Source organism: Garra rufa, chromosome 3 (assembly GCF_049309525.1).
Source record: "Garra rufa chromosome 3, GarRuf1.0, whole genome shotgun sequence".
In the NCBI taxonomy this organism is placed as follows: domain Eukaryota; kingdom Metazoa; phylum Chordata; class Actinopteri; order Cypriniformes; family Cyprinidae; genus Garra; species Garra rufa.
This window is the reverse complement of record NC_133363.1, coordinates 3,463,726-3,483,373: the sequence shown is the minus strand read 5'-3', so window position 1 is coordinate 3,483,373 and position 19,648 is coordinate 3,463,726. Positions and strand designations below refer to the sequence as shown.

General features: G+C 33.5%; 1 protein-coding gene across 1 annotated transcript in view; it reads left to right on the top strand.

The window, feature by feature from the left end:
- LOC141331836 (probable E3 ubiquitin-protein ligase HECTD4) overlaps positions 1 to 19,648 on the top strand; it is a 112,914-nt gene that overhangs the window by 11,450 nt on the left and 81,816 nt on the right. The window contains exons 5-16 of the mRNA XM_073836872.1: positions 762 to 870; positions 3,906 to 4,044; positions 6,858 to 7,028; positions 8,884 to 9,076; positions 11,498 to 11,659; positions 11,872 to 11,985; positions 14,438 to 14,578; positions 16,423 to 16,652; positions 16,803 to 16,945; positions 17,044 to 17,114; positions 18,695 to 18,800; positions 19,075 to 19,195. Coding sequence (XP_073692973.1) covers positions 762 to 870; positions 3,906 to 4,044; positions 6,858 to 7,028; positions 8,884 to 9,076; positions 11,498 to 11,659; positions 11,872 to 11,985; positions 14,438 to 14,578; positions 16,423 to 16,652; positions 16,803 to 16,945; positions 17,044 to 17,114; positions 18,695 to 18,800; positions 19,075 to 19,195 — 1,700 coding nt within the window. The remainder of the gene's footprint in view (positions 1 to 761; positions 871 to 3,905; positions 4,045 to 6,857; positions 7,029 to 8,883; positions 9,077 to 11,497; positions 11,660 to 11,871; positions 11,986 to 14,437; positions 14,579 to 16,422; positions 16,653 to 16,802; positions 16,946 to 17,043; positions 17,115 to 18,694; positions 18,801 to 19,074; positions 19,196 to 19,648) is intronic.

The window sequence follows — 19,648 nt, the reverse complement described above, 5'->3', positions numbered from 1 at the left end:
GTGCATGTAAATAATAATCTGCAAACAGACTATTAAACAGGGTTCCCACAGATAATGGAATTTCCAGAATATATCATGGAATTTTAAAAGGCTTATTCCAGACATTGAAAGTCAGGGAATTTTATTTTGTGCAGGTCATGGAATATTAGGTTTTTTTTGTTTGTTGCTTTAGTTTTTAGTTTCCATTTATTAAAATTTAATTTTTCTGTTACTTTGTTTCACGCATTTTTATGGTAAACTAAAAAGTAATCATAAAGCATGTCTAATACAATTGAACAAGAATTTATTAAAAGTTACATTTTTCCCCAAGTTCAGTTTTATTTTTTACTTTCTTATTTTTCAGTTTTTATTTTTGGTTTGTTTAACTAAATTCTTAAACCAAAAATAAAAAGTAAGAAAGTAAAAAAATAAAACTGAATTTGGGGAAAAAATAAAACACATTTCATAGGCTAAAAATTGGTTTAATTTTAATTCATTCTTGTTCAATTATATTAGACATGATTTATGGTTACTATTTAGTTTACCATTAAAATTAAATCAATAAAAATTAAAATGCTTTTTTAAAAAGGGGGATTTGGGAAAATATAAAACGGATCTAATAGGACCCTAAGCATACCAGCACAATCCTTGCTCCTATTTTGCTGTAGACCTTAAGTAATTTTCCCTTTCAAAATGAATTTCTGGTGCATCTCTCAGCGCTGCTGTCTTTTGCCTCCTCAGACGTTCTCTGTCATCTTTTTCTCTCTGTTTGCCCGTCTCAGACACAGACCTGGGCCGCAGCCTGGCTACAGATGGTTTCTATCTCTACACGACAAACTCTTTTGGGAAGGGCTTAAGCAAGCTGGGCTCAGGGCAGCATGGGACACTGAGGTAACTCTAAAACGACATAACCAGCACTTCACCTCCTGCCCTGCTCTTCTGTTTGTACCAGTAACCTTCAGGCTACTATTCTGCCTTCCAAAGGCAAAGTGCAGTAACTACGTAAAAAACTGAAACTGAGAAAAATGCCTTTAAAGTTTTTTGACAGCTATTCAAACACTCTCGTTTCTCTGAAACAACACTCTTGTTTTTCTGAAACGGGACAAAATTGAACCAGGAGACTTTGCCATGAGACAAAACAGTTGTCACAAAGTCCATTTTAAGCCTTAACTAAATTTTGACCAAATGTGTAGTTACTGTGCTTTGCCTTTGGAGGGCAGTATTGTGCTCTTTCTACAGCTCCTGCATTGTTCTGCTGTCTTTCTCATATCTGCTCTGTGAGCAACTATGTTTGTTAGACGTTCGGACCCTGTGAAATTTTGAAACGTCAGTGTTTCTTTCCTCTCTTAAATGTCAACTTCTTGTGGCACTTCCTCAATCTTATGGGTGAATCTCACAAAGAAGTGTTGGACATGTTGAAAATAAATCATATTTTGCTTAAAAAAAAATGTCATTGTAATAGGGGAGACCTGGATGTTTGTAACAGTTAAACCACTTAGAAATTTTTTGTAGAAAGTTTGTATATAAATATTTAATTGATAAGGATTTCAGGACCAAAGCTACTGTAAGGTATCTGAATTATAATTTAATTTATAATTTAATTAAATATCAAAAAAGTGTACCATCTGAATCAATTTCTTAATCTATAATTTGATATATAGCATTCACTTGGCTGTAATCTATACAGCTCTATTAAAGGAGTAGTTCACTTCCAGAAAAAAAAAAAATATAGATAATGTCATGCAAGATGTTCATGTTTTTCTTTCTTCAGTCGTGAAGAAATAATGTTTTTTGAGGAAAACATTTCAGGATTTTTGTCCATATAGTTGACTTCTATGGTGCCTCTGAGTTTGAACTTTCAAAATGCAGTTTAAATGCAGCTTTAAACGATCCTAAATGCGGTTGTAAACGATCCCAGCCGAGCAAAAAGGGTCTTATCTAGTGAAACTATTGGTTATTTTCATTAAAAAATACAATTGATATACTTTTTAACCTCAAATGCTCATCTTGTCTTGCTCTCCCTGAACTCACATTTTAAAGAGAGTTACTAACCTTTGCATGCAGCAGTTAGTATCACCAGAGGTCCTTCTCTGTGATCTAATTTCCTGTCACATGATCTCAAATGGCTTCTTGAATGGTGGTTACACCACATTGGCACTTCAGGAATTGGACTTGACTCGCGTAATTCCCCAAATGAATTATAATATTCAGAACGATAGTGCTCCGTTTACTTTTATTTGCTATTAAATGGTACTAATGTAAGATTATGCCAAAGCAGCTGATCTAGTGTTTTATTGAGAATTTCAGCTTTTTTAAACAAGATCAGTTGTTTGCTACTAAGTTTTTACGGTTACACCACATTGACATTTTTGCTATCGTCCTCCAAATATTATTTGAAAATATATTAAAACCAGAAAATTTAGACATGGTCCACAAAAAGAGAATGTATGCAAACATTTTTCACATTTATTTTGAAATTTTAACCCTTTTAAATTTAATTAAATTTAATATGGACACAAAAATAAAAAAGTCACGTCATTCACCCATATTCTGGCTTAAGACAGTTAGGGTATGTCGAAAAACTCCCGTGGTATTTTCTCCCTTAACTTCAAAAATAATTTCAAAACATCGCTAAAAAAGATAAAACACCCTAAACAAAAAAGAAAAACGGCGATGATTTTGAACTTGAGGGAAAACATGAGTAGGGAGTTTTTTGACATAACCTAACTGCCTTGAACCGGAAAACAGAGTTCAGGGAGAGCAAGACAAGACGAGTGTTTGACTTAAAAAAATTATAGAATTTATTATTATTATTTTTTTTTTTTTGAAAACAACCAATCGTTTTGCTAGATAAGACCCTTTCCTCAGCTGGGATCATTTACAACCACATTTGGGATAGTTTAAAGCCACATTTAAACTGCATTTTGGAAGTTCAAACTCTGGTCACCAAATAAATCCATTATATGGAGGAAAAAATTGAAATTTCTAAGAAAGAAAGACATGAACATCTAGGATGACAAGGGGGTGAGTACATTCTGTAGTTTTTGGAGAGTGGATTTTGTGCATTATTAACTGACCAGAACTTAGCAAATGTAATGGACTAAAGTAGTAGTATTGTTGTCATATTATTTCAATTACCTTTAGTTTTTATATTCTCAGTTTTTTTTTTTTTTTTTTTAACTTTGATATGTGCTTTTAAAAAAAAATATTTCTATTTAGATTATTTTTTTCATATAATTATAAATGTGTCCATGGAAAAAAATACCATTTGTAGCAGTAGCCAAAAATACATTGTATGGGGTCAAAATGATCGATTTTTCTTTCGTGGATCATGTTCCATGAAGATATTTTGTACATTTCCTACTGTAAATATACCAAAACCTAGTTTTTGATTAGTAATATGCATTGCTAAGAACTTCATTTGGACAACCTTAAAGGTGATTTTCAACAAATCACTGGAAATATACATTAGTATTAATTGCTTCAGCTTTCAGATGATGCATAAATCTTAGTTTAAAAAAAAATGACCCTTATGACTGGTTTTGTCTTCCAGGATCACATATTTTTTTTTATTTGTTAATGCAAATCATTTTTAATGGTTTATTTTAGTTATCCATGACAGTGCTGGATAGGAGCTGGAAGAGCTAGAGCATTTAAAACCTGACGTCTTTATAAGCCTGTGTGGGTTTCATGTGTTTTGGAGGAGGCATGGCTTGGGAAAATGGGATCTTATGCTTTCAAAGCTAGCTTGCTATTGCTGTCCTCTCTAAAATGGCTAACCCTGCCTTTAACCCATATTTGATGTATTTGTTTAATAGTTAGTAGCATCTCCATTTAAAAGCACCGCTGCTAAAAATACTCAACTCCACTCGTTTTTGACAGTCCTGGGAAATCCCTGAAATTCTTTCCTCTGCTCTTCTTCCCAGGGGTTTTGTGTACTGTCGGAATGAGGAACTGGAAGCAGGGTGGGTGGCACACAGTAGTGGCTTTTTGCTCCACCGTCCGGCCTCTTTTGACACCAAACCTCATCAGCTGTGCCAGGTCATCGACCCCTTCACACTGCAGGTATGACCATCAGCCTTCACAGTGCACTGTCAAATTGACATTACAGATAAGTGTTATATTTAGGGCTGTTTAAATTTTACATTTTAAATTAAAAATGTTTTTATCTAATTATTTACATGGTGTGTTGATTCATTAATCAAATTAATCGCAAAAAAAATTTGACTGTGAAAATACCCACAAAAGATTGTTTAAAGCTATTTTGTGTTAAATGAGAAAGTATCAAGTAGCAGGGTTCAACGCTAAGGATTTTTTCTACTTTTCTTCTTTTTCTCAGTGGTTCCGATTTTTACTTCCCCTGACAAAATTTTTACTCGCCCCACCAAAAAAAAAAAGTTAATAGTTATTTCTTAGCCACATATTTTAAATAATGTGTCAAAAGCCAAAAACAACTATACATACACTTTTTATTCAGCATAACTTTTCTTTAAATACAATTGACAATTTAAGAAATTATAATTGTGATGTAACTAAATTTCTGCACAACAGTCTGTCCAGGTCGATGGTCCCAGATTACCAGTTAACTATGCATTAAATGTATAGAAGACTCCTATTAAAGGAATATTAGTACACAGAGAGTTATTAAGGAAAGAATTTATGTTAAAAGTTTTATTGTGATGGATTGTTCCTGGTCTTGATCAGAAGATCAGAAATATTGTCTCTGTTCTAGAGCGATACTCTCAGAGCCCTTTCTGTCTGAGAGCGCCACCTTTCAACTACTTTCTGGCCACTGAAATGGTCCAACTCAGGCCCTTCAATGCTGATGAATAAGTGTTGGTGGAGTGAATCCCTGAGAGGTTGCTATTTAAGATTTCAATAATTGAAAGGATCTGCCAGCAGGTGGCGGCAAGAAACTGAAATTACTGAATCGTATCATTCATTTGATTCGTTCGAACGCATGGTTCAGGAATAAAGCAAGTGACTCGAATCATTTCACTAGATTCAAAGTTTGCACACTAGTGTCCCAAACTCTCCTGTTATTTTATTTTAGTATTTTTTATTTTAATACATGCTATGAACAGGACCGTTATATTTCAAACATTATTTCAGAATTTTTTTTTTTGATGCAGAGCAGTGTTTCTGATATCAGTGAGGGAGAAGTGGAGCAGGAGCGGGCAATTGTGAACCCGGAGCGGAGCTGCAGCGGAGCGATTATTAAATGCGCAGAGCACGGAGGGGAAATTGTTGCCGCTCCACTCCGCTCACATACTCTGGTGACAAGGCAGTGACGATCCTGTCTACTGTCCCGAGCGTCTCGCATGCTGGCCCCATGCTGAGACTGCATGAGATGCATGTTGAGCCCTGAGTAGACATTATAAATTGTAGCTTTAGAAATTTTTTGAACATTGTATTTATTAGGGCTGCGCAATTAAAGTAAATTCGGTTTCGATTTCTGCTTCAAACGATCATGAAAATGCAGTAATCAAGATGAAATGGTCATCGCACCCCATTCCACCCCCCTTACCAGTAGTGCGCCTTCGCTTTTCCATAAAAACCTAATATCACATGCAAATCAGCAAAATCATGTAACGTGACTATGAAAATAAATAAACATTACTGGTGTAATCTTTGAATGGACAGAGTAAAGTTAACCCTGGACAGTTACCCAAAAAAAAAAAATGTCTGTCATGTAGGGCTGGGCGATATGGCAAAAATGTAATTTTTTCACATATTGAACGATAACGATATATATTTCGATATAAGCTGTTGATGTTGCCAGCTTTAAAATGGTATCCCAACAATGACTAAAGCCACAAAAATTGAAGGATTCATTAAATTACATTTTTAAGTATAGTTTTTTTAACAAAAGCAGATTACAGATTTGGCCTTAAAAATTAAAATAACTCACTAAAATAAATGAAAAAATAAAATAAAAGTGGTGACAGAGTATGGTAAATGAGAGTAAATGTACAAAATGTGAACATAAAATTATTGTAAAAACATAATTTGTAACACATTTATTTATTTCTTTATTATTATAAACACAATTGTTCATTTTCTCTATTATAGGTTGAGCTATTTAAATTAGAGGCAACCACTGCATTTTGAAACAATCTACAGTATAAATAACAAAAAAATACGACACAGCTCTTTCCTAATCGTAATAAGTGCAGACAATTCAGCCATAATCAAAGTAGGCTACTCTCTCATTATTCAAAGTGCAAATAGAGACGGAATGTTTCAAGCATGATACAGAGCTATAGACATACACAACCTATCATAGTCTACATGCTGATAACAGCCTAGATATGTCATGTAGCCTAATTTGCGCGCATTGCGGAGTCACTCTCTAAACAAGGGGGATTAAAATTGCTTTTGAATGCGCGTGCGTTTTTTGCTTTCGGTTTCAGTTTTAACAATCGCGCCAAACTCTCAGCTGAGCTGAGAGTCACTTTTCAGATAGCCAAACCACTTACGGAATTCGTGCTACCTTTTTTTGTCGACAACTTCGACATCTTTGGATAATAACTCGAGTTAGTTTCTCTTTCGTCGCTGCTTCCACTCTCTTTTTTTGTCGTCCTGGTGTAAGGTTGCTTCGCAAAGTGCGGTAGGAAATGAACTTTGTACTTTGACGTGCACACGCATGCTGCACGCTGATTGGCCGCTGTCGCATATTTCTGCTGTGTGATTGGCTCTTAGATTAATCCATATCGAGCAAAAAATGTCTAGAGCTTATCATCGTTAGTAACATAAATTTTATCGCGATTCGATATGATATCGTTTATCGGCCCAGCCCTACTGTCATGACATGATGTTGGATAGTAACTAGGCTTTATTTGTGAAAGCTTCTAACTCCAGGTTTCTCTCTGTTGTAGGTTTCTCAAATAGTAGCGATGCCGCTTCATCATTTCCCAGTGGGCAGCTGCTTGACCAGTCTGCGTCTCTGTTCGGACGGTACCTACCTCTACTGGGTTTGGTCACCTGTCAGCATCAACGAGAAAACTCAGAAAGGCCACTCCGTGTTCATGGATGTCTTCCAGCTAACGGTATGAGACTTTGCTAATATCAGACTTAATAATTTCATTATGTTCTCTGTGCAGTTTTGTAGTTGCATTTAAAAAAAAGTTTGCATGCAATGACTGGTAACCCTTGTGAAAAAGAAGCTCACTTTAGCATACTTACAGAAATAATATACTATATGTGACCCTGGACCACAAAACCAGTCATAAGGTTAAATTTTACAAAACTGAGATATATACATCATATGAAAGCTCAATGAATAAGCTTTCTATTGATGTATGGTTTGTTAGGATAGGACAATATTTGGCCGAGATACATCTATTTGAAAATCTTGAATCTGAGGGTGCAAACAAATCAAAATACTGAGAAAATCACCTTTAAAGTTGTCCAAATTAAGTTCTTAACAATGCATATTACTAATCAAAAATTACATTTTGATAGGTTTACAGTAGGAATTTTACAAAAAATCTTAATGTAACATGATCTTTACTAAATTTCCTAATGATTTTTGACATGAAAGAAAAATCAATAATTTTGACCCATGCAATGTATTTTTGGCTATTGCTACAAATATACCCCAGCGACTTAAGACTGGTTTTGTGGTCCAGGGTCACATATATTAAAATACTTAAATGTGGAACTGAATGCAATGTTTTTAGACACTTAAGGGGCTTTTTGGTTTTTCATAACGTGTTTTTTCAGATTAGGGGAAAACATCCAAAAGACACTGTTAAGCATTTGTTTTATAGCGCTTTATCTATTTGTGTCAATACATTTCCATTACAATACATATTTTTAATATTTTTAAGTTTATTATCCTACACTAAGCCATAAATCTTCACTTCTGTAGCACACGCACACACCAAACTTTACATTTTTATTCCCGAAGGTTTTACAGGGGGATTTGTATTCATATATAATTTGCTTGACTATATACAACATTTTATTCCCCCAAAAATATTGTATAAGTATTGACAAAAATGAGATACCCAAAATTCTCTGTAAAAACTTTTGACTCTAATATGTGAAAAAAATAATTGAAAAATTAAACAGTTAAACAAATTAATTCTGAAACTGACTTCATTCAGTGTTTCGTTTTTTTTGTACTAGAAATGTATGCAAATTAGTGCATATTTCTTTAAAGAATGCATCACTTGCATATTAAACTTAAAATTGTAGAAAACTTGTACAAAAAAATGAAAGTTAAATTAAATGAAAATGTTTATTTCAAAGTTATGCTAAATGCAATTATTTAACAACGTAAGGGTGCTTTTTTGACCCACTTAAAATAAAAAGTACATCTTTGTGTAATTTCATGATACCTTCTATTGGTTTAATACTCCTGAATGTACTGACTAGCATTTTTGATAAACTAAATTATACTTGAAATTCATTTCTGTTGAAACTTGTCATATATTTAAATAGATTTTGTAATTACACATTAGTAATAACAAAGTTGCAATTAAAAATATATTATTTAAAATTGACATTAACACACTGCAGTTACAATTATAATCAAGTGCTTTACATGTTTTAGGATAATAGTCAGCACATCAAAATAAGCATTCACAACAAACGATTATTAAAAAAGATTTAAAATACACTTTAAAGTACAAAATTTAATTTGACATTATTACAACTGAACTTTTTCAAAGTGTACTTAAGTGTGTTCAGAAACAGTGAAAGTGTCTCTTCAATTCAATAAATAAATGATCTGCACATTGTTTTTAAAAGTATACTTTTAAGATTTGAAGTACACAAGAAGTGCACTCTCAGTACAGTCAAGCACACTTTTTTTTCACAAGGATTATCGTTAATGTAGTAAGCACATAGTGTTCAGTAGACCTCACAAGCACGCATGATCTGTTTTATGTTTTGCAGACTGAGTCGGGTTTGTGTGTGGCCAGTCCTACACAGGATCGGGTAATCCTGTCTCGAAAGGAAGGCGAGTCGTCGAAGTGTTTGAACGAGCTGCTCCTGAGCCGTATGTCCCGCTTTCGTGCCTCGCACTCGTCCACATTGGCTGCTCTCACCGGCTCCGCCATCACCAACCCCGTCAAAGAGGAGCAGTCGGGTAATGCTGCTGTATGTTGTATGTGCCACGGCTGTTCCCAAGCACCAGCGCTTTTGGCTTCGTTTCTACAAAAATGAGAAACATTTTTTTAGTGTACTGCAATTGTTAAAAGTATATTTTTCAAAAACTGCAGTAGCAGGTAATACCATGTTATTGAATGCAAGACTGCACAGGGCTCGAAATTAACTTTTTTACTTGGAAGCACTGGTGCTCCCAACTTCAAAAAGTTAGGAGCACCAAAAAAATTTTTAGGAGCACCTAATTTCGTTTTAGTAATGTGCCGATCTTTATTCTTCATGGTCAATTCTTAATGCAGATGTTTTACAAGCAAATGGGCTTATTCTGAAAGCATTTTTGGTAACACTTTAGAACACTTATTCACTTTTAACTACGACTTTCCCCTCAATAAATTCCTAATTTGCTGCTTATTAATAGTTAGTAAGGTAGTTGTTAAGTTTAGGTATTGGGTAGGATTAGGGATGTAGAATAAGGTATTAATATGTGCTTAATTAGTATTAATAAATGGCCAATATTCTAGTAATATGCATGCTAATAAGTCAAAGTTAATAGTGAATAAGTGTTACCTATTCTAAAGTGTTACCGCATTTTTTATATATTTATTTTACGCCTTAAGCAAGAGACAAGAATGAATGAAAATATGAGTACATGAAGAGGATTATTTTCTGTATTATAGTTACAGCCATTTAAAGAGGTCAAAGATAAAGAGTTAAAGCCATTTAGAGGCAACCACTGCATTTTAAACAATCTACAGTATAGCAACAAAAAATAAATGACACTTCTTTCTTAGTCGTGTAGACAATAAATGCAGGCATGATCAAAGTAGGCTACTCTTTCAATATTCAAAGTGCAAACGACCAAATTTTTCTGCTACAGAGCTATAGACACAATACAGCTTATTATAGCCCACATACTAATAACAGCCTAGATATGTTATGTAGCCTAATTTGCGCACATTGGGGAGTCGCTCTCTAAACGTGGGGTATTAAAATTGCTTTTGAATGCGTGTGCGAGTTTTACTTTTGGTTTCGTTTTAACAATACCGCGTGCATTCTACAATACAAGAGATTACTTTAACAAAACCATTTGAAAGTGGGAGGACACCAACGGGATTTTGAAAAGTGTCCCGAGTGGAAATTACGCCCCTGCGTGAGTGGAACTCTGCCGCTGAGTTATCATCTGATGTGTATTTATGCGGCGATGTACCAGTGTTGTTTTCGTCGACGATGAGGATGACGAAATCATTTCGTTGACGCCACTTTTTTCCATGACGATAACGAGACGATGACGAGATAAAAATGGCTCGTTGATTACTAAAACATGACGAGACGTGTGTGAGTTTTCGTTGACGAGACGAGAATAGACGAAAATGTTAGTGGGTGGTCCGTCAGACGTTTAAAATGCATGACATTTCCGCTTATTGTGCATGCCAATTAAAACTTAAAAAGTATCTGACGCTATGGCAAGCCGTTTTAGCATTAAATACTCTTTGCTATACTAGTATGGCAAGCCGTTTTAGCATTCCATCCTTGTTTGTCTTTTATGTTCTAAAACATTCCTTCATTATTGTAATTATTGGTGAAAATAGTTGATCCGGAAGCTCACATTGTGTTGAACTATAGATCTGCTATTTTCAAAACTTATAAGTGACACTACCCAACAGCAAAATACTTACTGACCTACATTAATTTGTTAAAAGACTACTTTTTCCCCTTTTTTTGACTAAAACTAGACTTAAACCTTTTTGACTTTTCGTCGACTAAAACTAGACTAAAACCTTTTTGACTTTTCGTCGACTAAAATTGGACTAAAACTATCACATATAGAAGTGACTAAAATTTGACTAAAACTAAGAAGCATTTTAGTCCATAAGACTAAGACTAAATCTAAGATGGTTGTCAAAAACAACACTGCGATGTACACTATATTGAGACGGAGGCGGCAGAATTGTATCTGACAGAATGTACGCTGTAGCACGAAATAGATTTCTTCAAAAGCAGATTGTGAAGAACTTCTAATTGTCCACAATCAAAGGAGAGAACGGCGAACCTGTCACTGCATCAGCTCACAACAGTCTGTGCAGTAGTTAGGCTAGCCAAAGTCTTGTAAAGAAATGAAAGCAAGTCGCACCACAACAATTACTCGCACTCGCACAAATGCTCCCAAATATAAATTGAGGTCGCGCAGATTAAATTTTGGGAGCATATGCGACCAAAACGGTCGCAATTTCGAGCCCTGCTGCAGAAGTGACTTAAAGAGAGACACTTTTAACTCTGTCGAATCGGAAAATTTGAGAACAAAACAACCACAACTGCAAGTTCACATCTTGCTGTGCTGTATTTCGTCACTGTAGTTTTAATCGCAGTGTTAAATGTGGCCTCTTGTTGTTTTTTCTCGTCCCAGTAGTCAACACAAGCTGTGGTCTGTCTATAAAAACACTGAGGAAGACGCCGATGTACGTGTGCGGGACGTATCTGGTGATGCTGGCGCCCGCTCCGGGTGTAGCTGGGAGTTCGGCCACACGCTCGCTTTTCGGTGGCTCCAGTGGCCTTTCTTCCCTTAAGAGTAAGATCTATTTATACCTTGAACAAACACTTAACCCTTTAATGTAGCGTTGTTTCAAACTAAATTCTGTCAGAATGGTGATTAACCATTTAACATGATCTATTCTTAACACCACTGTTACCTAATTATGTTGTTCCAAACCTGGTGAACTTTATTGAAAACCTAGTTTAACTTTAACACTCTTATCCACTGCCTTATGCTTTCTTTCCTAGTCTTGGCGTCTAGTTTGGTGTTTAACCTGTCCGACGGTCAGTTTAGCAGTCGTGCTGATCTGGTAGACGCTCCAGGAAGTTCTCTGGGTCGTGGGGCACAGGTTGCTGGACTGGGTAAGAATCAGACATTTTCATGCATCACGCACTTGATATAAAAAAGCATATCACATCTCAGAAGAATTCACCAATATGATTCAGCATTGTTGTTGATATATTTTTGTTGCTTATTTTTTTCATATTGGGAAATATAATATTTGAAAAACATAATTTGAACAAATAGACTTTATTTAGTCAAAAAACAAGAGAAAAATTACAAAATTGTCTTGGCAGTAGAAATGACTAAAACTGAAATAAAATGAATTAAACATACATTTAAATTAGGGCCGGGACTTTAACGCGTTAATTTAGATTAATTAATTACACAAAAATAACGCGTTAAATTTTTTTAACGCATTTTAATCGCACTTAATTTTGCACCGCGGAACGTTTCTCACTGAATGAGTTTCAGCGGACCGATTATACTGGAGCACCACCGCAGCACATCGAGCCTCAAGTATCACCTCAATGCTTTTACAGAAGGTCTACCTACCTATAGGGTACCTGAATTTCTGAAATGTAGGCTAGTATATTTCTAAATATCCCAGTGTTTCCCCTACCATTATCTTAGGGGGGGGCGTGTTTACAATGTCTCCTCCAAGAAAACACAGACTGGATCGCGGACTCCATTCATAAAAAACGAATTTACTATAGCGCGGAATGCCACGTAAATTCGTCGATTTTTGGATTGATAAATCAAAAGTTGGTCTGTCACTTAATTCAAATCGCGATATGGACTAGTGTCTGTCAAAACTGAAATGCAAAAAGACCGTTTTAATACGAATCCTGCATGTTCCGTTTGTATCTGTATATATCAATGGTGGAGACGCGTTTTTTTTTTTTTTTACTACACGCATACTAACTAGCATCATATCATACTTTACACACAGAAACTTCACGGCAACCTGTCAAAATAAAAGTACGGTTTAACATGAAACAGAACAATATTCCTATTTAAATAATTGACAAAAAACAATATATATGATAAAAAATAAATATAACAACAAGATTAACCACTTAATTGTAGAAAAAAATACTACAATTATTATTTAAATGTTAAATTATTATTATTTATTGATTTTAACAGCAAACCTCTGTTTGTTTGCCAAAAATTAAAGATGTTTATTTTTCATTTGATTAAAAATAAATAAATGTTTATGCTTTCATTTGATTATGAGAAAAATTAAAACACACAAGAATTTCTTTTAAAAAAAAAATAGCAAAAGATTGTAAAGCCCTATTGTTCAAAATGTTAAAATAGAGAGTTTTGGACTTATTTTTTCACTGAAATAAATGTTTTCGTTATTACACAAAGTAGGGTAAAGTACCGGAAAAAAAAAAAGGGGAAACACTGTATCCTATTGCTACACTTAATGTCAATATTGCACTGGTTTGTTGGACTTGGTTGAACAAAAATAAACAATATTTTGTTGCTTAAGTTTATGTATTCAGTCATTCTTCATTGGTATACTAAAAATCCATATGTAAAAACTTACTTCTCACTGTTCTCAGGTCAAATATTTATATGCGATTAAAATGCGATTAATTTCGATTAATTAATTACAAAGCCTCTAATTAATTAGATTAATTTTTTTAATCGAGTCCCGGCCCTAATTTAAATATACACAAAAAAGACAAAATCACATAACAAAATATACTAAAATATAAACTACATAATTAAAATGTAAAAATAAATGTAGTAAGGTAAAAGTATAAAATAACTCTGCATCACATATTTTTATTCAGATTGAGTTTTCTTCATATTAGGCAACAGAATATATGAACAACTATTTGAAAGTAGAGACTTTATTTAATCAAAAACAACAAAAGAATAAAAAAAATAGTCTTGGTAGTAGAAATTACTAAAACTGAAATAAAAATTAATTAAATATACATTTTTTATATGTATAAAAAAGACAAGCACATAACAAAAAATACTAAAATATAAACTACATTAAAAGATTTAAGTGTAAAAATAAATGCAAAATCGAAATATTAATAATTACTGTAAAAGTATAAAATAACACTGCATCACATATTTTTATTCATATTGCATGTTCTATATATTAGGCAACAGAATATATGAAAAACATCATTTGAAAGCAGAGACCTTATTTAATCAAAACAACAGAAAAATAAAAAAACAGTCTTCGTAGTAGAAATTACTAAAACTGAAATAAAAATTAATTAAACATACATTTAAATATGCATAAAAAACAAAGCACATAACAAAAAATACTTAATACTTAAATTTAAACTATAATTAAAAACTAATAATTACTATAATAGTATAAAAATAACACTGCATCAGATATATTTTTCTTGTTAGATTGTTATTTATGTGTTTGATTATAGTTTTAATAAATGTTTTTGCTGTTGGGCTTGTTTTTCCTTCTTCAGGTTTTCCTGGAATATCTCTCTTAAGTGTTCTATGAGTACTAATGAAATTTTTTTATAACAACTGTTCCAGGGGCCTGTTACGATGCACTTAACAATTTAATCTGGACGTGCTCCAGCGACTACATGGACCAGTGGTGTAATCCTGGAAATCAGGCCTTCCATCATGTGTGCCAGCGACTGGGCGTCAGTCACGTCATCAGTCAGCCTAAAGGTACTGAAACTATATGTCTGTGCAAACAAGAAGTGCAATAATAATGTAAAATTGTACATTTTCTAATTTTGAAACATTATACATCCTACACGACAGTTTCCAGCTATTAATAGTGATGATAGTTGATTTTGATAAAAAGAAAATATTTTTAAAAGAGTGCTTATTACAGAAATATGTGACCCTGGACCACAAAACCAGTCTTAAGTCGCTGGGGTATATTTGTAGCAATAGCCAAAAATACATTGCATGGGTCAAAATTATTGATTTTTTTTTTTATGCCAAAAATCATTAAGAAATTAAGTGAAGATTTTTTGTAAAATTCCTACTGTAAATATATCAAAATGTAATTTTTGATTAGTAATATGCATTGTTAAGAACCTAATTTGGACCACTTTAAAGGTGATTTTCTCAGTATTTTGATTTTTTTTCCACCCTCCGATTCCAGATTTTCAAATAGATGTATCTCGGCCAAATATTGTCCTATCCTAACAAACCATACATCAATAGAAAGCTTATTTATTGAACTGTCATTTGATGTATACATCTCAGTTTTGTAAAATTTAACCTTATGACTGGTTTTGTGGTCTAGGGTCATATATAATTTAAATGAGTATGGGTCAGAAGACAAAAAAAGGGTTTAAGCATAAAAACAATAAGTGAAATACTGCTTTAAATTGTTGTTGTTTTTCAAAAAAAAAAAATATATATATATATAATTGTTTAATTTAATTGCATTTTTGTTTTTCTGTGCAAAAAATAAATAACTTGCATGTTTCCCTAATTTGCAAAAGACACCCCCTAAAATGTCTTTCAGTGTAACATGCAGCATATTTACAATAAAAATCAATTTATTACATAAAAGACAAATTACTTTCACCTCAAATACTAATGAGTTGTAATTCTACATTTTTACAATTTGCCACTATCCTAGGTTTTGCCCATTTGTCAGTAAGAATATTTTACTCATTAACAACAAAATAAAATTGAATATGCTCCCTTATTATTTTATATATTTTAATGTACAAAAATGTATTTAAAAACCTTAAAAGTAGACACTTTACTTACATTTAATGTGCTTTCTATGGACAGAAAATCACTTTTGTAAATATCTTTTTGATGTGGACATCTTAACATCTTTGACCCATATGCTTCAGTGTGAACTTAACATTTCCAGGCACTTAACTGCATGTTATTTGAAGTTAAATTAAAATTTATTGTAGATTAAATTTATATTAGAGTGCTTTTTTTGAAGCACTTAAGTAAGAATTAAATACATTTTTATACGTAATTTCATAAATACTTCTATTGTCTTACAAAGCACAAAAAAAAAACATTAATTTAAAATACTTTTTTGACATTACAAAGTTCATTTTTTATAAGTGTGTTAAGAAACAGTATACAACTATAACATTATCATTAACATTTTCCCTGTTTTTTAAAAAGATAATTTTTATATTCGAAGTACACTACAAGTGCACATTCAATAGAATTAAGTGCACTTCTTTTTCCCAAGGGGTCGTATACTGGAGTGAGCATTTTCGCTGATTGGCCACTTGCTATGCAAATTTGTTTTTCAGATGCGCTGATATTTTGTACAGAAATAATCTGTATCTGTAATATAGTTTTTAAAAAAGATACCTTTTATATTCGAAGTACACTACAAGTGCACATTCAATACAGTTATACAGTTACACTTTTTTTCCCAAGGGTGTCACTACTCAGTCTTATACTGGAGTGAGCATTTTTGCTCATAGGCCACTTGCTATGCGAATTTGTTTTTTTCAGACGTGCTGATATTTTGTTCAGAAATAATCTGTTGTTATGTTTTTGACTCTTTATCACAGAAGAAATGATAGACACATCCAAAGTGATAAACCAGGTGCTCCATCATGTTGGCGCCATGTGCATCCATCAGCTCAACCTGCTGGCAGCCAGCAGTAATCTGCACCTGGGCACCTTCATAGGAAAGCAGCCTATGGAGGCCTGCCACTTCAGCTTCATATGTGATGTTATGGAGAAGGCCATGGTTAACGGAGACACCTGCATCATCCGGTGCATTCTCGTCGTCTTTCAGGTTGGGTTTCACTAGAATATTTAAAATAAAAAAAAATATTTAAATGACTTTTAATCACTTTTGAGTAAACTATTCAGTAGTAGTTATAATTTCATTAATGAAGGATGCAGAAATGATAAAAAAAAAATATATATATTATATTTTTTCCAGGTGGTGTTCCAGTTTTTTAATCTAAATTCAGAGCAGAACCGAGACTGTGTGAAGCGTTCTGGACTCTTGCTGTGGCAATTACTTATGGCTCCTCACGATCAGATAGAGCCGGAAATACAAAGAGAAGTGTGTCTCGCCATCAGGTGAGCTTTATAATGAAATCAGAAAATCAACAAAGTCAAATAATCCAATATCTGCAATTACTATAAACCATTTATCTGTTTTTCCTTTTTCTCATTAGCTCAGGTTTAAACACCTTGTACCAGAGTGAATCTGAGTTGAACAACCTGCTCAAATTTGTTTTCACCGAGGGTAAGAATTGCAGATAGACACACATAGTACAGAAATCATATTTAAAGGATTAGTTCACTTTCAGAACAAACATTTACTAATAATTTACTCACCCTCTTGTCTTCCAAGTTCATGTCTTTCTTTCTTTCTTTCTTAAATTGTAATGAAATTATGTTTTTTGAGAAAAACGTTTCAGGAATTTCTATGGTGGCCGTGTGTTCGAACTTCCAAAATGCAATTAAAATGCTGCTTCAAAGGACTCTAAAAAATCCCAGCTAAGGAAGAATGGTCTTATCTAGCAAAACAATCTTAAATTTTATAAAAAAAATGTACAATTTATATACTTTTTAACCTCATATGCTCATCTTGTCTAGCTCTGTGTGTACTCTGTGTATTCCTGTTCAAGACAGTTAGGGTATGTCTAAAAACTCCCATCTCATTTTCTCCCTTAACTTCAAAATCGTCCCACATCACTGCAGAAGTACCAGCCCAGTGTTTACAAAGTGAGCATGCAAAGAAGATCAAATGTAAAATGTAAAACAGCGATGTAGGATGATTTTGAAGTTGGAGGAGAAAATGAGATGGGAGTTTTTCGACATACCCTAACTGTCTTGACTATGGTTTGTAGAGCTAGACAAGACTAGCATTTGTGGTTAAAAGTGTATAAATATTAATTTATTTAAGAAAATGGCAGATCGTTTTGCTAAATAAGACCCTTCTTCCTCAGCTGGGATCGTTTAGAGCCGTTTGAAGCTCCATCTAAACTGCATTTTGGAAGTTCAAACTCGGGGACGCCATAGAAGTCCACTATATGGAGAGAAATCCTGAAACGTTTTCCTCAAAAGACATAATTTCTTTACGACTGAAGAAAGAAAGGCATTCACATCTTGGATGACAAAGGGGGGGGGGGGGTTTGTTACTCTAAATTTGTACCTTAAATTTGTAAGTAAAATTTGTAGTTTATTTAGAGTAACTAAACTACAGCAGTAACAAGTTTGTGTTGTTAAATATAGGCTATTTAATAGCTTTTACAGTTCAAGATAAAGCTTGAAAGACGTAGTTATTAACCTATATAAAATATAATAAAAGATTCATATCGATTGCATTATTTAATTCTTCTACCGCTAATATTTAACTTATTTAATTTGTAGTGAACTATATATATAAGTATTTAGATAATTCACTCTTATAGGCTGTTTGTGTCTGATCTTGTTATTATTATTTATTTTAATGACTTTCTGCACTTGCAGAAATACTGTATACTTCAGTGCGGTAAAAGTACTACAATTTATTACACTAGTAATTTTATAATAAATCGAAAAAGCAAGACGTCTTGAAAAAACTAGGGAGTTGAAATGGCGGCTGCAGCCAATGATTGATCCTCTGCTGCCCTCTTCTGGTTATATGGGTCATCTCATTTTCATCTTAATCTTTCATCTTTTCCACGAAAAGACATTATTTCCATGCCGTCTTTATGAATGAAAAGTGAATCTTTGAAGTGAATTTTAGTGCACAGCTGTATAGTTAAAAATGTGCATATGGTCAATTGCATATTGATAAGCAACAGTGCCAGTTGTAACAGTTATTTTTTCTCTCTTCAGGGGAGAAGAACAGTGGTTTGTCTCAATTACGTGATGTTATATTAAACAACCTTGCGAACCAGTTACAAAAGAACCGCTTTGGTAGTGAGGATGATGACCACTACAGGTAACAAGTTTCACTGCTCTTCAGACAGAAAGTGATAGAGTTAAATTTAAAACACTTGCTCTTTTCACTTCTGTATTTTACTCGACTAGGACAAATATAAAAATGCATTCATTTTCTTGTGATCACAACATAAGTTTATTCTGTGTCAGCTCAACTAAAATATATTGAAAGGCTATTCACCTCGATGACTGTGTGTAAATGTGTTGTAGATGTTTCTGTGGTTAATATCTGTCATGCACAAGTACTTTCTCATCTTTCTCATCTTCGCCTGCAGACTGAAAGATGAGCTGTTGCAGTGTATCTTGAAGACTGTAGTGCGTGAGTCATGTCTGCTCATCACCAAATGCCAAACCGTTTCCAAGGAAGACCTTCAGAAGCTTCTCTCCACTGTACCTGTATGTGACTTACAGAAATACATTTAGGAATTACTTTGTAAAGAAACTTTTCAGTTTTATTGTGATATTTACTTTTGATTTAACTTTTAACTGAATCCAATTCATCTTGAAAGAGGCAGTTCTACAAGCTTTTAGCTTGCACAACCCTTGTGAAAAAGAAGTGCACTTTAGCATGCTTTTGAGTGCTGTTACTGAAATAATATACATGCATGAACTGAATGTAATGTTTTCAGGCAATTGCATGTTAATTACAATTAAATTAAAATATTTTAGAGTTTAAACTGATATCAAATGCAATTAGCTGAACTTCGGATTGTTTTTGACCAACTTAAGTAGGACTTGCATAAAGTACATCTTTATATGTAATTTCATAATAACGTCTATTGTCTTTGAAATATGGTTAAAATACTGCTGAATGTTCTGACAAGCATTTATGGCAAACTAAAATTAGCC